Source organism: Opisthocomus hoazin, chromosome 15, assembly GCF_030867145.1.
Source record: "Opisthocomus hoazin isolate bOpiHoa1 chromosome 15, bOpiHoa1.hap1, whole genome shotgun sequence".
Taxonomy (NCBI): Eukaryota; Metazoa; Chordata; class Aves; order Opisthocomiformes; family Opisthocomidae; genus Opisthocomus; species Opisthocomus hoazin.
The window spans coordinates 16,975,901-16,993,153 of record NC_134428.1 but is presented as its reverse complement, the minus strand read 5'-3'; the positions used below and the strand labels follow the sequence as shown (position 1 = coordinate 16,993,153).

At 41.5% G+C, this 17,253-nt stretch overlaps 1 protein-coding gene across 4 annotated transcripts in view; it reads right to left on the bottom strand.

Annotated features, from left to right (window-relative positions):
• The window catches only part of LOC104333667 (acyl-coenzyme A synthetase ACSM4, mitochondrial), a 29,756-nt gene that overhangs the window by 11,964 nt on the left and 539 nt on the right, over nt 1–17,253 (bottom strand). The window contains exons 2-14 of one of the 4 annotated variants that reach the window (XR_012765607.1): nt 16,748–16,958; nt 16,122–16,329; nt 15,596–15,739; nt 14,691–14,847; nt 13,977–14,056; nt 13,078–13,201; nt 12,483–12,563; nt 12,281–12,382; nt 11,785–11,912; nt 11,021–11,120; nt 10,195–10,314; nt 4,089–9,363; nt 1,451–1,553 (exon numbers count right to left, since the gene is read on the bottom strand). Coding sequence is in view for 2 of the 4 variants with exons in the window: in XM_009939199.2 (XP_009937501.2) it covers nt 9,277–9,363; nt 10,195–10,314; nt 11,021–11,120; nt 11,785–11,912; nt 12,281–12,382; nt 12,483–12,563; nt 13,078–13,201; nt 13,977–14,056; nt 14,691–14,847; nt 15,596–15,739; nt 16,122–16,329; nt 16,748–16,958 (1,542 nt within the window). In the remaining 2 variants the exon portion in view is untranslated. The other 3 variants (XR_012765608.1, XM_009939199.2, XM_075436472.1) reach the window with 3 other exon arrangements.

Genomic DNA, 17,253 nt, shown 5'->3' with positions numbered 1-17,253 from the left:
ACCAACCGGGCTGGTCCTGCCCAGTCAAAACCTCAGCGCCCAGTAGAAGGGGATAAAGTCCCTGTAGTGCACATGCGGAACATGTTAGGGAAGACGGTTTGGGTTAGTCCTGCCTTGGGCAAAGGCAAGCCTGTCCGCGGGATTGCCTTTGCTCAAGGACCTGGGTGTACCTGGTGGGTAATGCAGAAGGATGGGGAAGTCCGATGTGTACCTCATGGGGATTTGATTGTAGGGGAGAATAGTCTATAAATAAATTGTATAAAGTTAATTGTTAAATAACCCTGTCACTGTCTGTTATCACTGTTACAACTGTTATATTTTGTACCACTAGTAGCATAGTAAGAATCATCCAGATTAAAGAAGGATGGACTTTTTTGATGAACCCTAGCAGAGCACAGCGATGATGGAACTGGACCTGGTTTTCAACAACTGGCATCCAGCACCTTCATCAGGATCAACATCTCCTGCAGACTGTGGGCACGGGCCGCACCACATACATCAGCCGTGAGCTCCGGATGCAGCAAGTGACCGCCCATCACCACACATCACCTCTCCTGCCACGGAAGACCATTACGACAGATGGAGCCTGGAGTCATGGATTAAATGAACTCAATGGACACTTTAGAGTGATGATCCATAGACTAAGGGAATGATATCTGGAGACAGGAGAAGTGGTGGTGATCAACTGGACAATGGGGGACCTGGGCATGACGTAGATGGTATGGAATAAGGGGTGGATAATGTCCTGGGTTTGGCCAGGACAGGGTTAATTTTCACCGGACTCCAGGAAGGGGCACAGCCGGGGGGTGGGGGCTGACCCCACCTGGCCAAACAGAGCTGGGTATTCCATACCTTGTGACGTCACGCTGGGTTCTAGTGGGGGGGGGCAGCGCGGCGGGAACTCTCTCGCGGCTCGGGAGCGTGCGGCGCTGGTGCGGTCCGAGAGAGCGGGTCTGTTTTTGTCGTGTTTCCTCCTTATCTGTACTGTTGTTGTTACTGTTTCCCTCTGTTTGCTGTTCTGTTAAACTGCCCTTATCCCGACCCACCAGTTTCTGCCTCTTTCTTTCCATTCTCCTCCGCACGCCGGCGGGGGGAGGGGTGGCCGCGTGGCGCTTTTGTTGCCGGCGGCAGCCGAAACCAAAACAGTAGGCCACATTTGCTTAATGGCCTTCCTAAGAAGAATGGCTAGGGGACGTTGCTTCAAGGTATGGGATCTCATTGGGATTCAGAGAAGTCATTGCCAGAGTTCCAGATTGGCCTAGGTACCCCTGATTTTTCTGAAATCTAAAGGAAGTTAGATGCCTCTTTGTCTTCTCAAATGTATTTCAAAATACCGGTCTACATCTTCACGATGTTAATACAAGCCAAAATTTCCCTCACACACATAGCTATTTCTCAATATACATGTATATTAGATGTTTTAGGTAGCTCCTAATATCAATGTCCTTACCTCTCCTCTGATGGGTCTGGGCTGCTGGCAGCTGCTGTTTCAGCTCCTGCTGGATGCTCTATCAGGGCACTCCCTCTCTACTTCAAGCAGCCCAATGTGATACCTAGAAAGAAAATTAAAAAATTATATTAAGAAGCAGAGCTGGGCAAATAATTCTGAAATCTTTGGTTCCGTGGTAAATCAAGCCCAGTGCTTCTGATATCAGTTATGATGCCTTCAGAGCTGTGTGAATAACCCTGGTCTTCGTAAGCCAAGCATACATGTTTGGAGGGAGGCACTTCAAAAGTCAGCAGTGAACTGAAAATATTCCCCAAAATATGTTTGATTCCTTACCACATATCTAGCATAAAGACACGGATGTCCCTAAAGATCTGTATGGCAAGGCTACCACCTTCTCCTGGAGGCAGAATGTTACCATTTGCATCTGTTACCTAAAATGAAAGAAAGCTCGCTCATGACTAGCTGGGTAATACGCTGCTAAGCAGAGAACAGCCCTGTCATGATCTTATCTTCAGATTGAAATAACCAGAATGCTTTACACTCATCAAAGTTCCTGAATATCGTAGGTGGAACTGCTCCTCCTAACGCACCAGGCTCAGTGTGCATCCCCTTGGGAGCTGCACGTACAATAGCCTGTAAAAGAAAACTGAGTTTATGTGCTTTGTTATTCTATACAAATGGGTAATTTTGCACCTGACTGACTAAATGATCTACAACTGTAGAAGAAATAAAAGATGTTCATTTAAAAACATGTTTTCTCACTGTGATTTTAAAGTCCGCTACTCATTTATCTAATTGTGTAAATCAGCACAGCTGAGAGAAATCCATACAACAGCATTGACGTACATCAGTGAATGATCCTACTCAGTGGGAAAAATCCTGTTTTCATTCAAAGTGGTGTTCCAGATTAAACTGGGCTTGAAAGGCTCCTGATTTAGATTTGCTTTACAGTAATTTGGCTCCATTTACTTCTCAGGAATGTCCTCTGATTTATATCGGTCTGAGGGAAGCAGCAGAGCAGTGTTCTTGCCTACACTGTCATAAATCACAGCATTCTACAGGTATTTCTTGTAGGGGGACGAGCAAGTCCACAAACTAGGATTTGTGGGACTTGGAGTTTCTCTTCATCTGAACCACTGATGTGGCACCATGGAACAGTCTGGTCTGAGTTCAAAATCTTTTCCAGGGAACTTCTCCCATAGGCATTTGTAATATTTCCACAGGATACACACTGTATGCAAGTGACTGCAAACATACTGATTCGGTCTGGCCATAACATTCATAGATATCTAACGCTGTCTTAATTTTCATGGCAGGGTGGTTTGACTCTCTTCCACTCCTGCAGTACTGCAGGCTCTTGAATTTGTAACTTCATATATGTTGGGAAAAAACTGCAAAAAATAAATGCTTTAGAATCACTGAAGGAAAGAATATGGTTTGAATCTAGGGTCCAGCTGCATATAAGCAGAAATGACAATTTTGCAGGTTTCCATGAGGATCACAGCTTCTGAAATTATTACACTCTGACACTGCACGACACACTCTGTGTGGGATGGGACTAAGGTGGAAAGCTCCAGCCACCATGGCTCTGGTGGAATGGATAACTGGTAAGATCATGCTGCAACATCACGCGATAAATAGTGGGTCAGAGGGAATGTAGACTTTGTGAGTTAAACAAAGCGGAGCTCTGTTTACTGTGAACTTGCTGAAATATCTTGTCACGGACACTCCAACAAGCAAACACCAAGCAAAAATCAAAGAGATGGTGACACCGTTATTTGGTGGGAACAGAGCATGCCTCAGGATGTTTACAGTGGGGTGGAAGATTTCATTTCTCATTTTTACTAATAAAGAATCTGTGCTATTACAAAGAGGTGTGACTTGCCCTAGATCGATTCATACGTCTGCCGGTGGCACAAAAACTGAATCTGTTTTTGAATTTTCATTCTACTGAGAGCACTGTCTCCCCTCATGTCTAGCATCAACAACCCACCAATGCAACAGCTTTAGCTTTCAATGACACACTGTTTTTATTCTCACGTTTAAAATAGTTGCTGCATCATACTGTAGCTTGCCATGGGAAAAGACAGATGATCCCTGAATCCATTGAGAAAATGAGGTGGAATAGTCAAATTTTATCCAGCCTGTATCAGACAAACCCCATAGTATAGCAGAGGAACTCAGATTCATCTAAAGCTTGGTAATGACAAGACAAAAAAAATAAAGGAAGCATTTAATAGGAACAAGGAATTTACAGATGTGGTTAAGCAGATGTAGACATTGTGAATTTAGATAATCCTCTTTCCATTCATTAACAGGGCTGATTCCTTTAGCAATATCTCAGGAGCGTAGTTTCATGTCACCTAGTAGAAGGGGTTTACCTTTTGTGTCATTTTGCTGCAGATCAAAGCATGGTAAGGGAAAAAAAGGCTGTGGAAGCATTTAATCTGATTAAGGGAAGTACACAGAGTCCTCTCTGCTTCCTTCAAATTTCTGTTATTTCATTTACTAAGAAAATAATGATTTTTATTCAGAACTAGCCAGTCTGACCATAATAATAGTAACAATAATAATAGACAATGCGGTTTAAAGAACCGAGCTGTGGGTTCCTGGCCCCTTACCCAGCAAATAACCTTACCTCTGCACCTGCTTGCCTACGAAGCACCACAGGAAAACGACTACTGACCTTTTATGAAAGCACCATAAAAGGCTGAGATAAACATTTTTTGGAAATGTATCCGTATGATGTATCACCCACTGGAAGTAAGAACAAACATGCAAATTAAAGAGGCAAAGTGTGTTACCTTCTCTAACTGAGCCCATTTGTCTGAAATGCGTGGCACTCACTGAGGCCTTAAAAAGCAGAGGACCGTGGTGCCTGCAGCCTCCCTCCCTCAAGGGGAACCCGACTTGAGAGCATGGAGCTGTGCAGAGCATGGGCTCCTTGGCAGACAGATCCTGCCACAGCCGGATTTCACCACAGCTGAATTTTGTTCACTTTTCTTCTGGTAGAATCACATTAAATAAACTTCTTGCTCTTGTCACCAAAAATCCAGGAATAAAACCTTGTAACACCAATGTAGTGTTAAAAGGCAGGCATTCTTTATTGCAGCACTGGATGCACAGGGGATAATTCCACCAAGCACGCATACCTCATACCTTTTCCATGCAGTTCATAGAGATCAAAAAGATACATATTTATTTTATTTATACATATTCATTATTATTTTCTTTGGTGATAGGTGCAAATTTGCCCGCTTTGCATGTAAATTATTACGCAGACTCAGTCACCCTCTGCCATTGCTCTCTTTTGAGTAGGTGGTACCACTTGAGTAGGGGGTCAGTGGGTGGGTGGTGGCGATCTCCCCCTGCCGGAATCACCTCTTACCCACTTGGCTTGCAAGCTTGGCAGTCCTGGTCAGTTTTCTCAGTTCACTACACAAAACCACGCTCCATCATTCTCTTTTGACAGAAACACATTGGCTGTTGTTTTGTTCGCATTAACGACTACCTACGTCTATCCTGAACGACTTCCTTCGTATACTCAGTGTTCCCAGACATAATGTCCAGCTGGACAGGGCTGTACAAGGACTAGAGTAGCATTGTTCCTTGCCATGGTTAGCTGATTCTATCACCCTGGTTACACTCTCATGCGGGATTTCACTTTCTACACTCACCAGGAGCCTATGAGACTGTGCTTGAAGAAAACTTTATTTTGGAATTTAGGACTGTAGAGGAATCCATTAGGAAACAAGCAGCTGCGGGACTCTTGCTTTGCCACAGCTGCTGGAAGCTCAGACACTGATGCTGAGTTCTGGTCTGCATCTTAAATCTGACACTTGAATGTGATGGCTAAACTTGGCAAAGTACCCCTTCTCTAATTGATCTTTTCAATAATGAATCCTTACACACAGACATACTTCCATCAATTTCATTTATAAATTTTGTTCTTTTTTTATTCTTATAGTCTGTTAAGACTCAGACTAATACTAATACTGAAGTATTAGCATAAGAATTGGTTTCACATCAACAACCTGAAAAGCCTTATAAGTAACTAAAACCAAACTCACCTAATGGCTGCTCTATTTTTGATTACAGCTGTATTCCAACTTTTTCTATTATGGGAAAGGAGGTTAAATTGTAGATCACTTATAAAATGCTCCTGCTCAATGGACTGGCTAAAATCACACATGCAAAGTCACAAAAATCACCAGTCAGCAAATCTGCAAGACCAAGTTCCAAACACATTCTGGAAATGTATTAAGTATTTCCAGACATAAAATTAAACATTAACTTTCTTACAAATACAAGCAGAGCAATTTTATGTGCCAAAGTACATACACACACAGAGAGTATATATGTACACATGCAACATTAAGCACATATTATGAATTTCTATAACTTCTTAGTTTCTTGTGATGTGTGACAGCATGATGTATGAAAGGAATTATTTGTCACATACTGAATATAATCTCAGTTCTCATTTTCTTTACCTCAGAGGGGTTGTTAAAGCAAAAGATGGGGTCTTATGTTCATACCTATTTCAAAAGTCTTTACTATTTCAAAATAGTCTTCAGTATAAATACATGTTGCTCATGCAATTTAGTAGTCTTACACTATGTCTAATAACATGCCTCACAGTTTAAAAACACGCCAAATATTTCCAACCGTGCATTGAGAATTCCACTCATGGCTCGTGGTTGGAAGACAACACACATGCCATCAAAAGAAGGGGACACCTACACATGGTTCTCATCCTACCACCAAAAATGTGGATTTTGAATCTTGCTGCAATAAATCTGCTAGTCCCCCATCTGTAGTAATACATTTCCAGGACTTGCACTGTCACTATCCCAAACCAGAAAAAAAATCTAAAGACTGCTAAGTGGAAAACTTTGAAGAGGACACATGTTCCCTGTCCGCAGCTGAAGACGAAGATTTCTCTCTCTTTTGTAGAATGTCAAAAGAAGTAAGTCCTCCAAAAGAACTATAATCAGTTATTTTTCTTGTTTCCTGTCTTTAGAACAGATGTGTTGCCCACTCTAAACATACACTCTAAAACACCAGAAGAAATGGCTAATTATCTTCTGAAGCATGAGGCTGAAGGCCAGAGTCTCAAGAACTCAGCAGCTTCCTCCGTATCATCCATTGCTGTTTCCTTGTCACCCTGCTACAACAAGGGAGAACAGCATTTTCTTTGCAGACGTCAGGCGAAACGTGCAGAGGCACGGGCAGCATCAACACCTGCGTGAGGTTGTTTTGCAGCCTCATCATAATGTTGCACTTCTGCAATCCCCACAGAGACCATACATACCAAAGTCACCATGCCCCTTCCATAGGCTCTGGATGAGAGGCTAAACTCTCAGGAAGTAATGCATCAAAATATTTTTGATACAGAATACCTTTTCTGATGCAGGTACTACCTTTTCTGTTGTATCCCAGATTAACATCAAATTGAAGCTGGGCTGTAAGAGGGATGGAGAGGAGATCTCAAAGGGAAAGGCTAGTCTACTGAAAACTATTTTTCAGCGAGAACGATACAATCCAGTCAAGTTTCAAAATTCGTGGCTTCAAAAGAAAGCCATGTGCCGGAGAGATGTATTTTGCTTTCAACTGCTTGTAGCTGCTAGCCTGTGTCTCTGAAATCATTCTGCATGGATCAGAGGAAATTCTGATCCATTCTCTGATCCAGGGCAGAGGAGGAGAATTAAACAAGCCATCCACCTTGAACACGAGACAGAAAAGTGCACTGAATGTCAATGACAAGAGGCTGCTGCAGCACAGAGCAGAGCACCTCACAGACTACAGCCACAGCACGTGGCATGAATAACCTGGCAGTCTGCTTGACTTTGATCCCAGCCCATTCATGCAGAAAACTGGTTACCAGAGCACAACAGAAAACCAGTTTCTAAGGTCAGCTAAGCAAGGGATCACTGTAGGTGACAGTTCTAGCGTTGAAGCCTGGAGCAAATTATTCTAATAAGTGACCACACTGAAATCAGTGGTAAAACTCTTGTCTGCAGTGTGGTAGTTTCATTCAGACTCTTTTTTTTTTTAAGGCTCTGAACTTTCCCAAGTCTGAATCTAGTTGCTTGACTTTAGACCCTTAAATTTGGTGATGGGGGGAAAAAACCCCTCAACCTCCCAATCCTCAGACATCACTGGAGTTTAACTGCCCAAACAGCTAACTGCAGACACAAGGATAGTTGCACAATTGTTTATCACTCCACTTTTTATGGACTTTTTGTTGTTTAGTCCAGTTTTTGTTGTTTTTAAACACTTGTTTGACTGAAACCAAGCAGAAAGATCTAGAAGATGTAGAGTGCCTGGAAGGCCCAGGAGTACATGGCTTCTAAAGGAAACTGAACTGGGTACAGAAAAGAGCTCGAGGCAGCGACAAGTGACATGCCCAAACAAGTGCACTCAAGAAACTAATGGTTAGTTTTATAATCATGTAATCTAATGCTCCTAGAGGCCTTAGGAGTGAAACAGTGAAAAGTGTTCTGAAATCTCTGTGAAATACTAAGCACAAAATGAAGCCACTGTCAAAAAAGAATGAAGTAAACTTTGTATTTATTGACAATTGCTTTCATTTCAGCAGTTTTTTTCACTGACATAAGCAAGGTGTTTACTGTCAAGAAATGAAATATTTTTCTTTGTCAAAATTAGAATACTCCAAATCTCACTTTACAGCTGCAGTAGACACAGAACTCCATGCAGTGAGACACAGCTATAAGAGACCTTCTTTCCTGCCTAAAGATGCTATTGTTCGCTAGAAATTTCTTCTTATTTAATGAATAGAAGAGAACTCCAAGGCTGGAGATGTTTTTGTCAAATAATGAAAATTAGTGCCAGAAAATGAAATCATCTTTGAGCACACAAAATTAAAAAAACTGAGGATGAACAGCTCAGATCTGATGTAGCCTCAAAGTTTGGCCCACTATTGCCTGTACAACTGTAAAAAGTAAGGGTGTGCACAATACAGTACATGCTTCTTTATAGAGCTAAGAGCTAAGTGTAAAACAGAGATGTGATCATCCAAACCAAATCAAGGGAGCTTTTTCACTGTTTTCACCTCTAAGTGGCTGTAGAAATAGACTGGTCCTGTAGCAAGTGTCTACCATGGCAAAGAATCACGGTCTGTTCTACAAATTGGGCCACTCGCCCAACCACAAACTTCATTTTAAAGACCACCAGAAGTGGTACAGGAGTTTTGTCTCTTGTGTGTGAAGATCAGAACAGAGGGCAAGCAACAAAGCTATTTCTGTATGAGAGAGTATTTGTGCATAAAGCATGGGAGAAGCTGTCACTGCTTGTTATCAACACATGTTAAACAAGAAATGTTTACGAAGGTCCTGTGGTGGTGTCAATAAAGAGGAATCTTTCCATCTTCAGTAAATGATAGGAGGGGTGCATTCAGTTTAAATATGCTGCATTTAAGGACAGAGCATTTGAACCACTCAAATCCATGCCTGCCTTTTTGCAGCTTGGAGCTAGGCAATCGATACCAGCAGTATCTCTTCACTGACCTTGGGTGTTACCTAAAACAGATGGGTCACCAGCCAAATTCTGGTGAACCTGTGGACATTCAGGACTAGAGTGGAGTTGTACAGTCTGTTCCCTCTCCCAGCAGTGCTTCAGGAACTGAAACCGTGGTACCGACATTAGAAGCTTTGCAAGCAGGCGCAAACATCACATCTTGGTGTTACCTGAAGTTCTTGATGCTCAGGCATTTAATAAAATTAGTTAGTAGGAGAGAAGTTATATCAGAGAAATTAATATTGTGTTAATGGAATGAAAGAAGTCCTAGTAAATTTCAGACAATGCTACATCCGTCCCCACTCTTTGTTTCTTAATTCATTCCTCTTGATCTTCCCAGTGATTGTCTTTGGCAGCTCTTGGACAAATTCTATCTAAATAAGAAAAGAGAGAAAACAATGTAGCATATTCTAAAGGGTTCGTTTTATAAGACTGGCTTCTCAGTATATGTGGAAAACTAAGAGGACTTGCATCAGTAAGAACTGCTTGCCTGAAGGATCAAGTCCAAGCCAAAACAAGGCAGCATACTGTGCCACTTGTAAAACAATTTCTTTGGCTGCCTAGATGGCCAAACATCTGTGTAGCTGCTTTCCAGCTAACCAAACTGAGTACTGTAACAGAAGGATGAGTTCCTAAATGGTATCAGAGGTCAGAGACGAACGACAAAAAGAAGAGAAAAGGGATGTTATTGACACAGTCTTTAATGGTCCTTAGTTCCTATGGCTCCTGCACAACTGAACTAAAGCACTGCCAGTAGCTCTTCCTCTGTAGTGCTCGGATTACTGAGCAACATGAAGTGTATCCTCCTCCTGGGCTTTCCTCTTACTTATTACCTGTGAGGACCAGCAGATAAAAACTTATTCAGATTCAGTCAGGTACTACCCTAAAGTCACTGAAGAATGCTTGGTTGAAGATTAAATACAAAATGGAGAATTACGATTGTAAGCCTGACTTAGAACATGCAAATCTAACTGGGATATCATATGAAGCCTGGGAATTTTTGAGAGGTTAAACAAACACTTTACTCGTATACATGAAAAACAATGTAAACTAATGTTATTTAGGAAAGTTTTTTCTGGAGCCAGTGCTCTAACTGAATCTTTACCACTGTCTCTTTCAGATGAATCATGAAAATCCAGATAGTATTTCTCCTGAGATTTATGGAAGGATGCCCCGGTTTGAAGTTTCCCCTCAGAAGCATTTACCTTTCTAGGGTATTTATATGGAGCAGTAGTTTTCTTGACATGTTCCTGCAAGTCACGGGTTAAGGTCTCCGGGTCACTGGACGAAAAGGTGGGGGACAGGACCACAAATGCTTTCACAACCTGTAAAGTAAGGTCAACAAAAGTGATCTGACATCATCCATTTTAGGAGCTGATATACAGGTTACTAGTGACCAGTACTGCTCAGAGTCATGATGTGCAAAAGCAAGAAACAGAGAAACCAGTGCAATATAAGAAACGGTTGTGCCCAGCTTCTGCACATGCATGTGCATAAGGGAAAGTTGAAAGCACAGTGTTCCTGCCCTCATTACAAACCAAGAGCATTTGCTCTATCCTCTCAGCAGGGGTCAAGAAGGAGGAGTAGTAAGAGGTGTCTCTGTAGAGCTCTCCCTGAAGCTGAGGGACATTTTGTTTCTCTCTGGAGTTCACACTGAGGACAGAATGCCCATATCATCCCAGCACAGGACTGTGCCTTCTCCACACGTGTGGCCCAAGTTTAATGCTACGGCAGTTATACTATAACTTTGGCTACACCAAGACAGCCAGAAAAGACAATTTCAGTGTATAGACAAGTGGGTAACCACAAGCGGAAAGTAAACATCATTGTAATGTCGTCCACAGAGCAGACCCTCTAAGAACAGCAAAGGCATGTAAATGGGAAGGGATTTTGCCTGTCACCCCAAATAGGATTATACATGATCGCGACTGCCTTAGACCTGTACATTATTCAGTAAAGTAGGAACTGCTTTATATAGTTATACATTTAAACAAACACATTGCTTCCCCCACCACTGTTCAGCTTTATCACCTCTCCTCTGAGGGGATCTGGGCTGCTGACAACAGCTGTTTCTGCTACTGCTGGGTGCTCTGTCAGGGCACTCTCTACTTCAAACGGCCCAATGCGATATCTAGGTAAAGAAAGAAAAATGTAGGATTTGGTTTTGAGCTGGAAAACCAGTACCAAATGTTTTTTAGTTGTCATACTGAAGAAAAAAACCTCTGAACAAACCAACAACCAACTATAGAAACGTTAGGCAGAATGGGAAGCTGGCTGTGTCAGAAGGTAGGAGCATTTCACAGTGGTCATGTGGCAGAGGACTGCTGGGGCTGTGGATACCTCTCCATCTCTCCCCTTTCCTTGTGGATCCTAAGCTGGGGCTCCATCCCACCCCGACAGCTGGGGTCTGCAGTACCAGTTGATGCTACATCATGCAATATCAAATTGTTTCATTTCAAAATGTTAAAAATACAATGTTTCGATGCTCTTTGAATCTGATACCCGTGTCCTTCAATTTCAGTAAAAAAACAAAGTAGATTAAAATCCCTCCTCTGCCAACGGAAGTCTTCACTTTTTGTTGAAACAGCTGAGATGTTGCAGGGAAAATGGATGCTGAGATGCCACTGACATCACCAAGATAATACTGCAGGTCTATGAAAAGCTAATAAAAGCAAGTACTCCTAAGTCAAGAGGTCAGTACATTCATCACAGGACTATCATGTCAGAAGTGCACCAAGAACGCAACATGTAAGATTATACAATGGCAGATTTGGAAAGGAAGCATGCAAACTTACCCTGAAGAAATGATGATGTCATCTTCTCTTCCAATAAACCAAAAATATCCATCTTCATCCATAGTCCCGCTGTCTCCAGTGACAAAAAAATCCCCACGTTCACTTTCTGCAGTTTTCTTAGGGTTATCCTCAAAGTGGTTTACAAACAGTAGTTTAGATTTTGAGCATGCATTAGCTATACATTATGCTGTAACGCACATAACGTTAAATGCAATGGAATTAGTTTTTCAGTCAAGAATGCTGAAGAATTGTACTGACATTGCTATAAAATACAATAAAATAGGTTTTAAAAACTTTTTGATTCTTTAAAAAAATTTTAACTCAATCTTGAGCAAATTCTTCTCTTTTCTTTTCTAACAGGCACCAATCCAAACAAACAAATTACTCTGGCAATAAATAATAAACTGGTGAAAAATATTCAGCCTTTTGAACCACTATACAGTTGGAGAAATTTTGGGAAGAATGGTGGTGTTGAGCAATAACATAGAGTCCTTACTACATATTCAGAGAAGAAACCAAATGGTCTTATAGGTTTGCTTCTGACAGCAATTTCCCCCTGCTGTCCTGGAGGCAGCACATTAGCATTTTTGTCTATGATCTAGAATGAAAAACAACACACATTTTAGTCCAATGGGAAAAAAAAAACAAAACCCAAAACCAACTGAACAAAAAAAGACTCTAAAGAGCAGCCAACAAACCTGCACATCATAAAGGGGAACTGCCTTCCCCATTGATCCAGGTTTAATCTTCATTCCTTTAAAAACAGCGCAGACTACTCCCTGTAAAAATCAAAATCAAACCAAAGTTTTGCAATGGACAACTGCTACATTCACATTCAATTCATTAAATGTATTTTCCAGAATAATTCCAAAGTAAGGAATTAAGGTTCATAGGATCCTACATTTCAGTGTTGTACGGTATAGATAAACAAAATCAAGAAACTCCCTAAAATAATCCTGTTCCATCATCTGCGAAGAATTCATGTCCTCTGTTAATCAGTCTTCTTCCTTAGATTCAAACTCTTGCCTGCCACTGTTACTTGGAATTTGCTTAAGGACTTTTATGGAAATACTAGAGAACATCTCCTCCCAGCAGTCCATGTTTCTGGCAGGTCCTGTGAGGAGGGCCATGAAAGGGTGTTCTTTCAGAGGTTATCAGCAGAGGAGATTACTGAAACAGTCACATAAACCTGAAGGAAGAAACAAGCTGTGTTCTTTGAAAACAAACATTAAAACATCGTAAAGCAAAACGGAATTACAAAAATTTAATAGAATATTGACCCTACAGATGTACCATTTCAGTCTGGCCATATATTTCATATATGTCCAGCCCAGTCTTGCTTCTCCATTGCTCCAAGACTTCTGGGTTGAGTGGCTCCCCTCCACTCACGCAGTGCCTCAGGTTCATGAATCTGTAGCTTCACAGGGAGTTAAAAAACAAGAGAGGCACTACTTAAATCTGGGCAAGACAAGGAGCATGGAACTATAAACAAATAATTCTGGGGAGCTATTTACTGTGAGAGTTAGTCCCATGAAGTGGGGAAATCAGAGGATTCCTGATCCTTCTGTTCCTGATACAGCAAGGATATCAGCCTGTGCTCAACATTACATATGAGTAGTAGTAAACACACATGAAAAATAAAGTAAAATTTTTGCTGAAGTCAGCTGAGATGTAAGGACATGCCTATAACCACAGAGCGATTTGCTAAGCCAAGGCCCTGACTGCTGACCCTCTGCAACAGTCCAAGGGAGAAAGCATAAGACGGGGAGAACAAACAGTGGCAGGCAGTGAGAAATGGAGCAGGGGATGATGTACAACTGCCCCAAGTCACTCCCTCACAGCTATGTTGAAACTGACTTTCTAGGATGACAGTCTTTCTGAAAGCACAGCCAATTAATGTGGTAAATGAAAATTATTATAAAGAATTTAACAGGTGCTCAGTTTAATATGCTCAGGGATTTGCTCACAAGTTCACTAGTTGAAAGTCTCAAATTTCTGAGGGAAAACAGTAAGTTTCTCTATGTCTGATCATAAAACTCAGCAAAACTCACAAGTTTTCTATGACAGTCTTTTCACGAAGGGTATTTTAAACTAAATTACTACTCTATTTTGGGTCAAGCAGCTAGTTCTGGGAGATTAACTAAAGTTTAGTTAGGGTAAATTCAACATTAGTAAGTAATGTCTTGACATACCTGGAAAGATCATTTTGCACCAGCATGCGGAACAAAGTTGGTGCACCAACCAGTGTGTCAATGGGGAATCTGCAGAGAGTCTAGTGAGTTAAACAACAAGATAGATATACGAAGTTCAGACAAAACACTGCCTTGTGGATGTACAATAAATAGGTGATATAGGGGACAAATGCAGCTCTCCTTGCTATGTAAAAGCACCATACGCTCTCTGTTGGGTAAGAAACCCTCCCACAGTTGGTGTAATATGCAGAGATTCAAAATATATTTGATTGGACAAAATCCCATGATAACATGTCTACATGACACCAGAGCGCACAGCTTGGAGCATGGGCAGAACAAGCCTGTCTCTGTGTACATCACAGGGAGGTCTTCACTTTCATCTTGGCCAATGTGGGCAGAGAAATGCTTCAGTTTTAATCTGCATTAATACCAGCTGATACTACTTCCACAGTCACTAGAACAAAAGGCAAGCAATTAGTGCTGCTTTTGGATGATTTTCATTCACATAATCACCAGTTATGAGCAAAACGTATGAATGAACAGCGTGTTTAGCCCCTTTTGTGTACATTAAAAATTTATGGGCTTTACACAATGGATGCAGCATCTTGAACACAACTATGGACACTGCCCTCATGAAATCTATGGATGCTGTTAAGAATTTTTTTTTTTGCACCCTTTCTGCAGATTAATACATCTCTGTGAGTTTTTCCTTACATTTAGGATGGCTGCTGATTCAATCTGTGGGAGCCTATGTATAAAGATGCATGATCCAAAAACCCAGGCATCAAAAAAAGACGCCAGTGAAGCCAGTACCCATCCTGTGTCTGCTGTGCTCCATACCACGTCTGAGGGAGTCAAATCCAACCAGTACCTGATACAGCAGAAAAAAATGAATAAAAAGATAATGAAATTTTTTTTTTCTTAAAAAAACTCCCAACCCAAAGCACAAACAAATAAGAAAAAAAACAAAATAACAAGCCCAAGATTTCTAACGAGATACGTGGGCACTGTGCACTCCGAGTAAGTTTATTTTATGAGCTAGCTCTAGGGTAGAAAGACATCTATGTTTGCATAAATATATATATATACACACACATAAGTATATCATACATATATGATGTTAGTCATAACACAGGATAGAGTAAGGGAAAGAGAGGAGTCTGAATTTCAATAAAGTGACTTTCCACTAGGTAGGAAGATAGGGCTGAAGCAGCAGCATTCATGGATGCTGTGTTGGACACCAGGTATTTCAGTTCTAAGGCTGCTGAGGGATCAGGGTGATCTGTGCAACCCGCGTAAACTCTGCCTCTGCTCATATACACATCACACAGCTTTTTGCAGCCCAGACAGCATGGCATCTCTTAGTTCTTTGGGCTAAAGTATAACTAGCTGATGGCTCTTCTCTGAACAACTCTTAAAGAAAGGGTAAGAGAGATTAATCAAAAAATTGGAACACTGGGGGTGATCTTACTCCCCTAGAAATCTGCTGGAGTTTCTAGTCTGTTTCAGAGGGAGAAGGACTGGGGCGTACATTACTATTTCTTATTCAGTAATTTTTCATCAGTTCTACTACGCAGCTTCAATTATCCCTAGTTCAACCAGCCTCAAACCTTTCATACCTTTCACTTAAAAGGGGTCTGAAACCAAGACTACCCTGCGAATGCTCAGTCATCTTTGGAGAACCTGTAGTTCCACTGGTAAAGAAGATAATCACTGGGTCTTGAATCCTTGTTTTGATGCAAGAATAGTCAGCAGACTGGTTTCTTTAAAACAGAGAATGCAGCTGTCACTTCAATGGTTACTTTACACAGGCTTCAGAATGTAGTGAAGTATTGCATATTGCAGAACTCCTACTCCAAATAAGCTTCACAGAAACTTTTCACCAAATTAGCTAAAATAACATGGAGTTACACTTTCCTCAAGGACAGACTTCCTCTTACGAGGAACAGGATAGAAACTTCCCAGAACAAGCCCACTGTTAGTAAACAACTCTGATGTGGATCAGCAATCAAGCAATCACGATTAACACCTTAATGCTGGCATCTGATGAGTACCTATAGTTGATGAATACTTTGCAAATGAGCACTTGTGGAGAACAGGTCTACTTTCTGCATCATGACTGCAGAGTCACTAACTGATACTCACTTGCACATGTCAGCGAAGTTCAGCCATCCCTCCCTACTGCCTTTGGACACGATTAGCTTGGTTTTCAGAAACTGACACTCAGATGCCACTGAGTCCACAGCAGGAGCCAGTGTGTCATCCGTAATGATGCACCTGGCCTTTGACGCCTGGAGTCGATACAATATGTCTTTGGCTGTTAATTGGGTTATTCCTGGAATTAGGACAATTCCTGGAAGAGCAATAAGGTTAGTTTGGGATAGCATTTTTTACATCTGATTATTTTCTAAGAACCTAAACTATTAACTATTCCCGAACTGACCTCTGAGATGAATTTGCCCTGGCATTCCCAAGCCAAACAGCTACAGCAGAGTAATGCAGCTGCTTGTGCTCTCCTGTAAGGAATGAAATGTGGACCTGTCTGGTGACTTCCATGGCTCTTCCCTGCCTTCTGTCATCTCTATACCTGCTGCACAGGCCACCTGTCCTATAGCACCTAGTGCAAATCCTTCCAGACTGCCTGTGTAATTGGTAGCTAGCCCACTCAGTAGATTACTACATTACTTCTCCTTTATAAACAACATACATTCTTGATCCTCTCAACTGACTTGCATTAACTAGTTTTACCAGTCTTGGATGTGCTCACCGACCTGCTCGCATGCAAGCCACATTCACCAGCCACCATTCTGGGATTCGCGGCAGGATCACAACAATTCTGTCCCCCTTCTGCAGTCCACATACTATAGTCAGCACATTGGCCACTTTCCGAGACAGGAACCCCAGCTCCTCAAAGCTCCACTTCACTTCTTCGCCTTTTCCATTTATCCACCAAAAGGCAGGGTTTGATGGTCTCTTTCCAGCCTACAAAACACATGGATTCAAAACCAAAATATTTTCTTCTGAAAGACCATAAAATTACAATGCACAAATATCTGCAAATTATGGAAGATCTGAGTATTTCACAACTGACATATAAACTATTATTTTTCCCGTGTCCTCAGTGGATCGGATCAAGCTCAGATACTCCAAATAAATTATTTTCTGAACCTGAAATGTTTACCAGCCCAGTTGTCTCCAGACTCAAGTCCTAGTCTGGATCCCATTTCAGTTTTAGCCTTATGTTGAGCATTAATGCTCCTACAAAGTAACACATAAT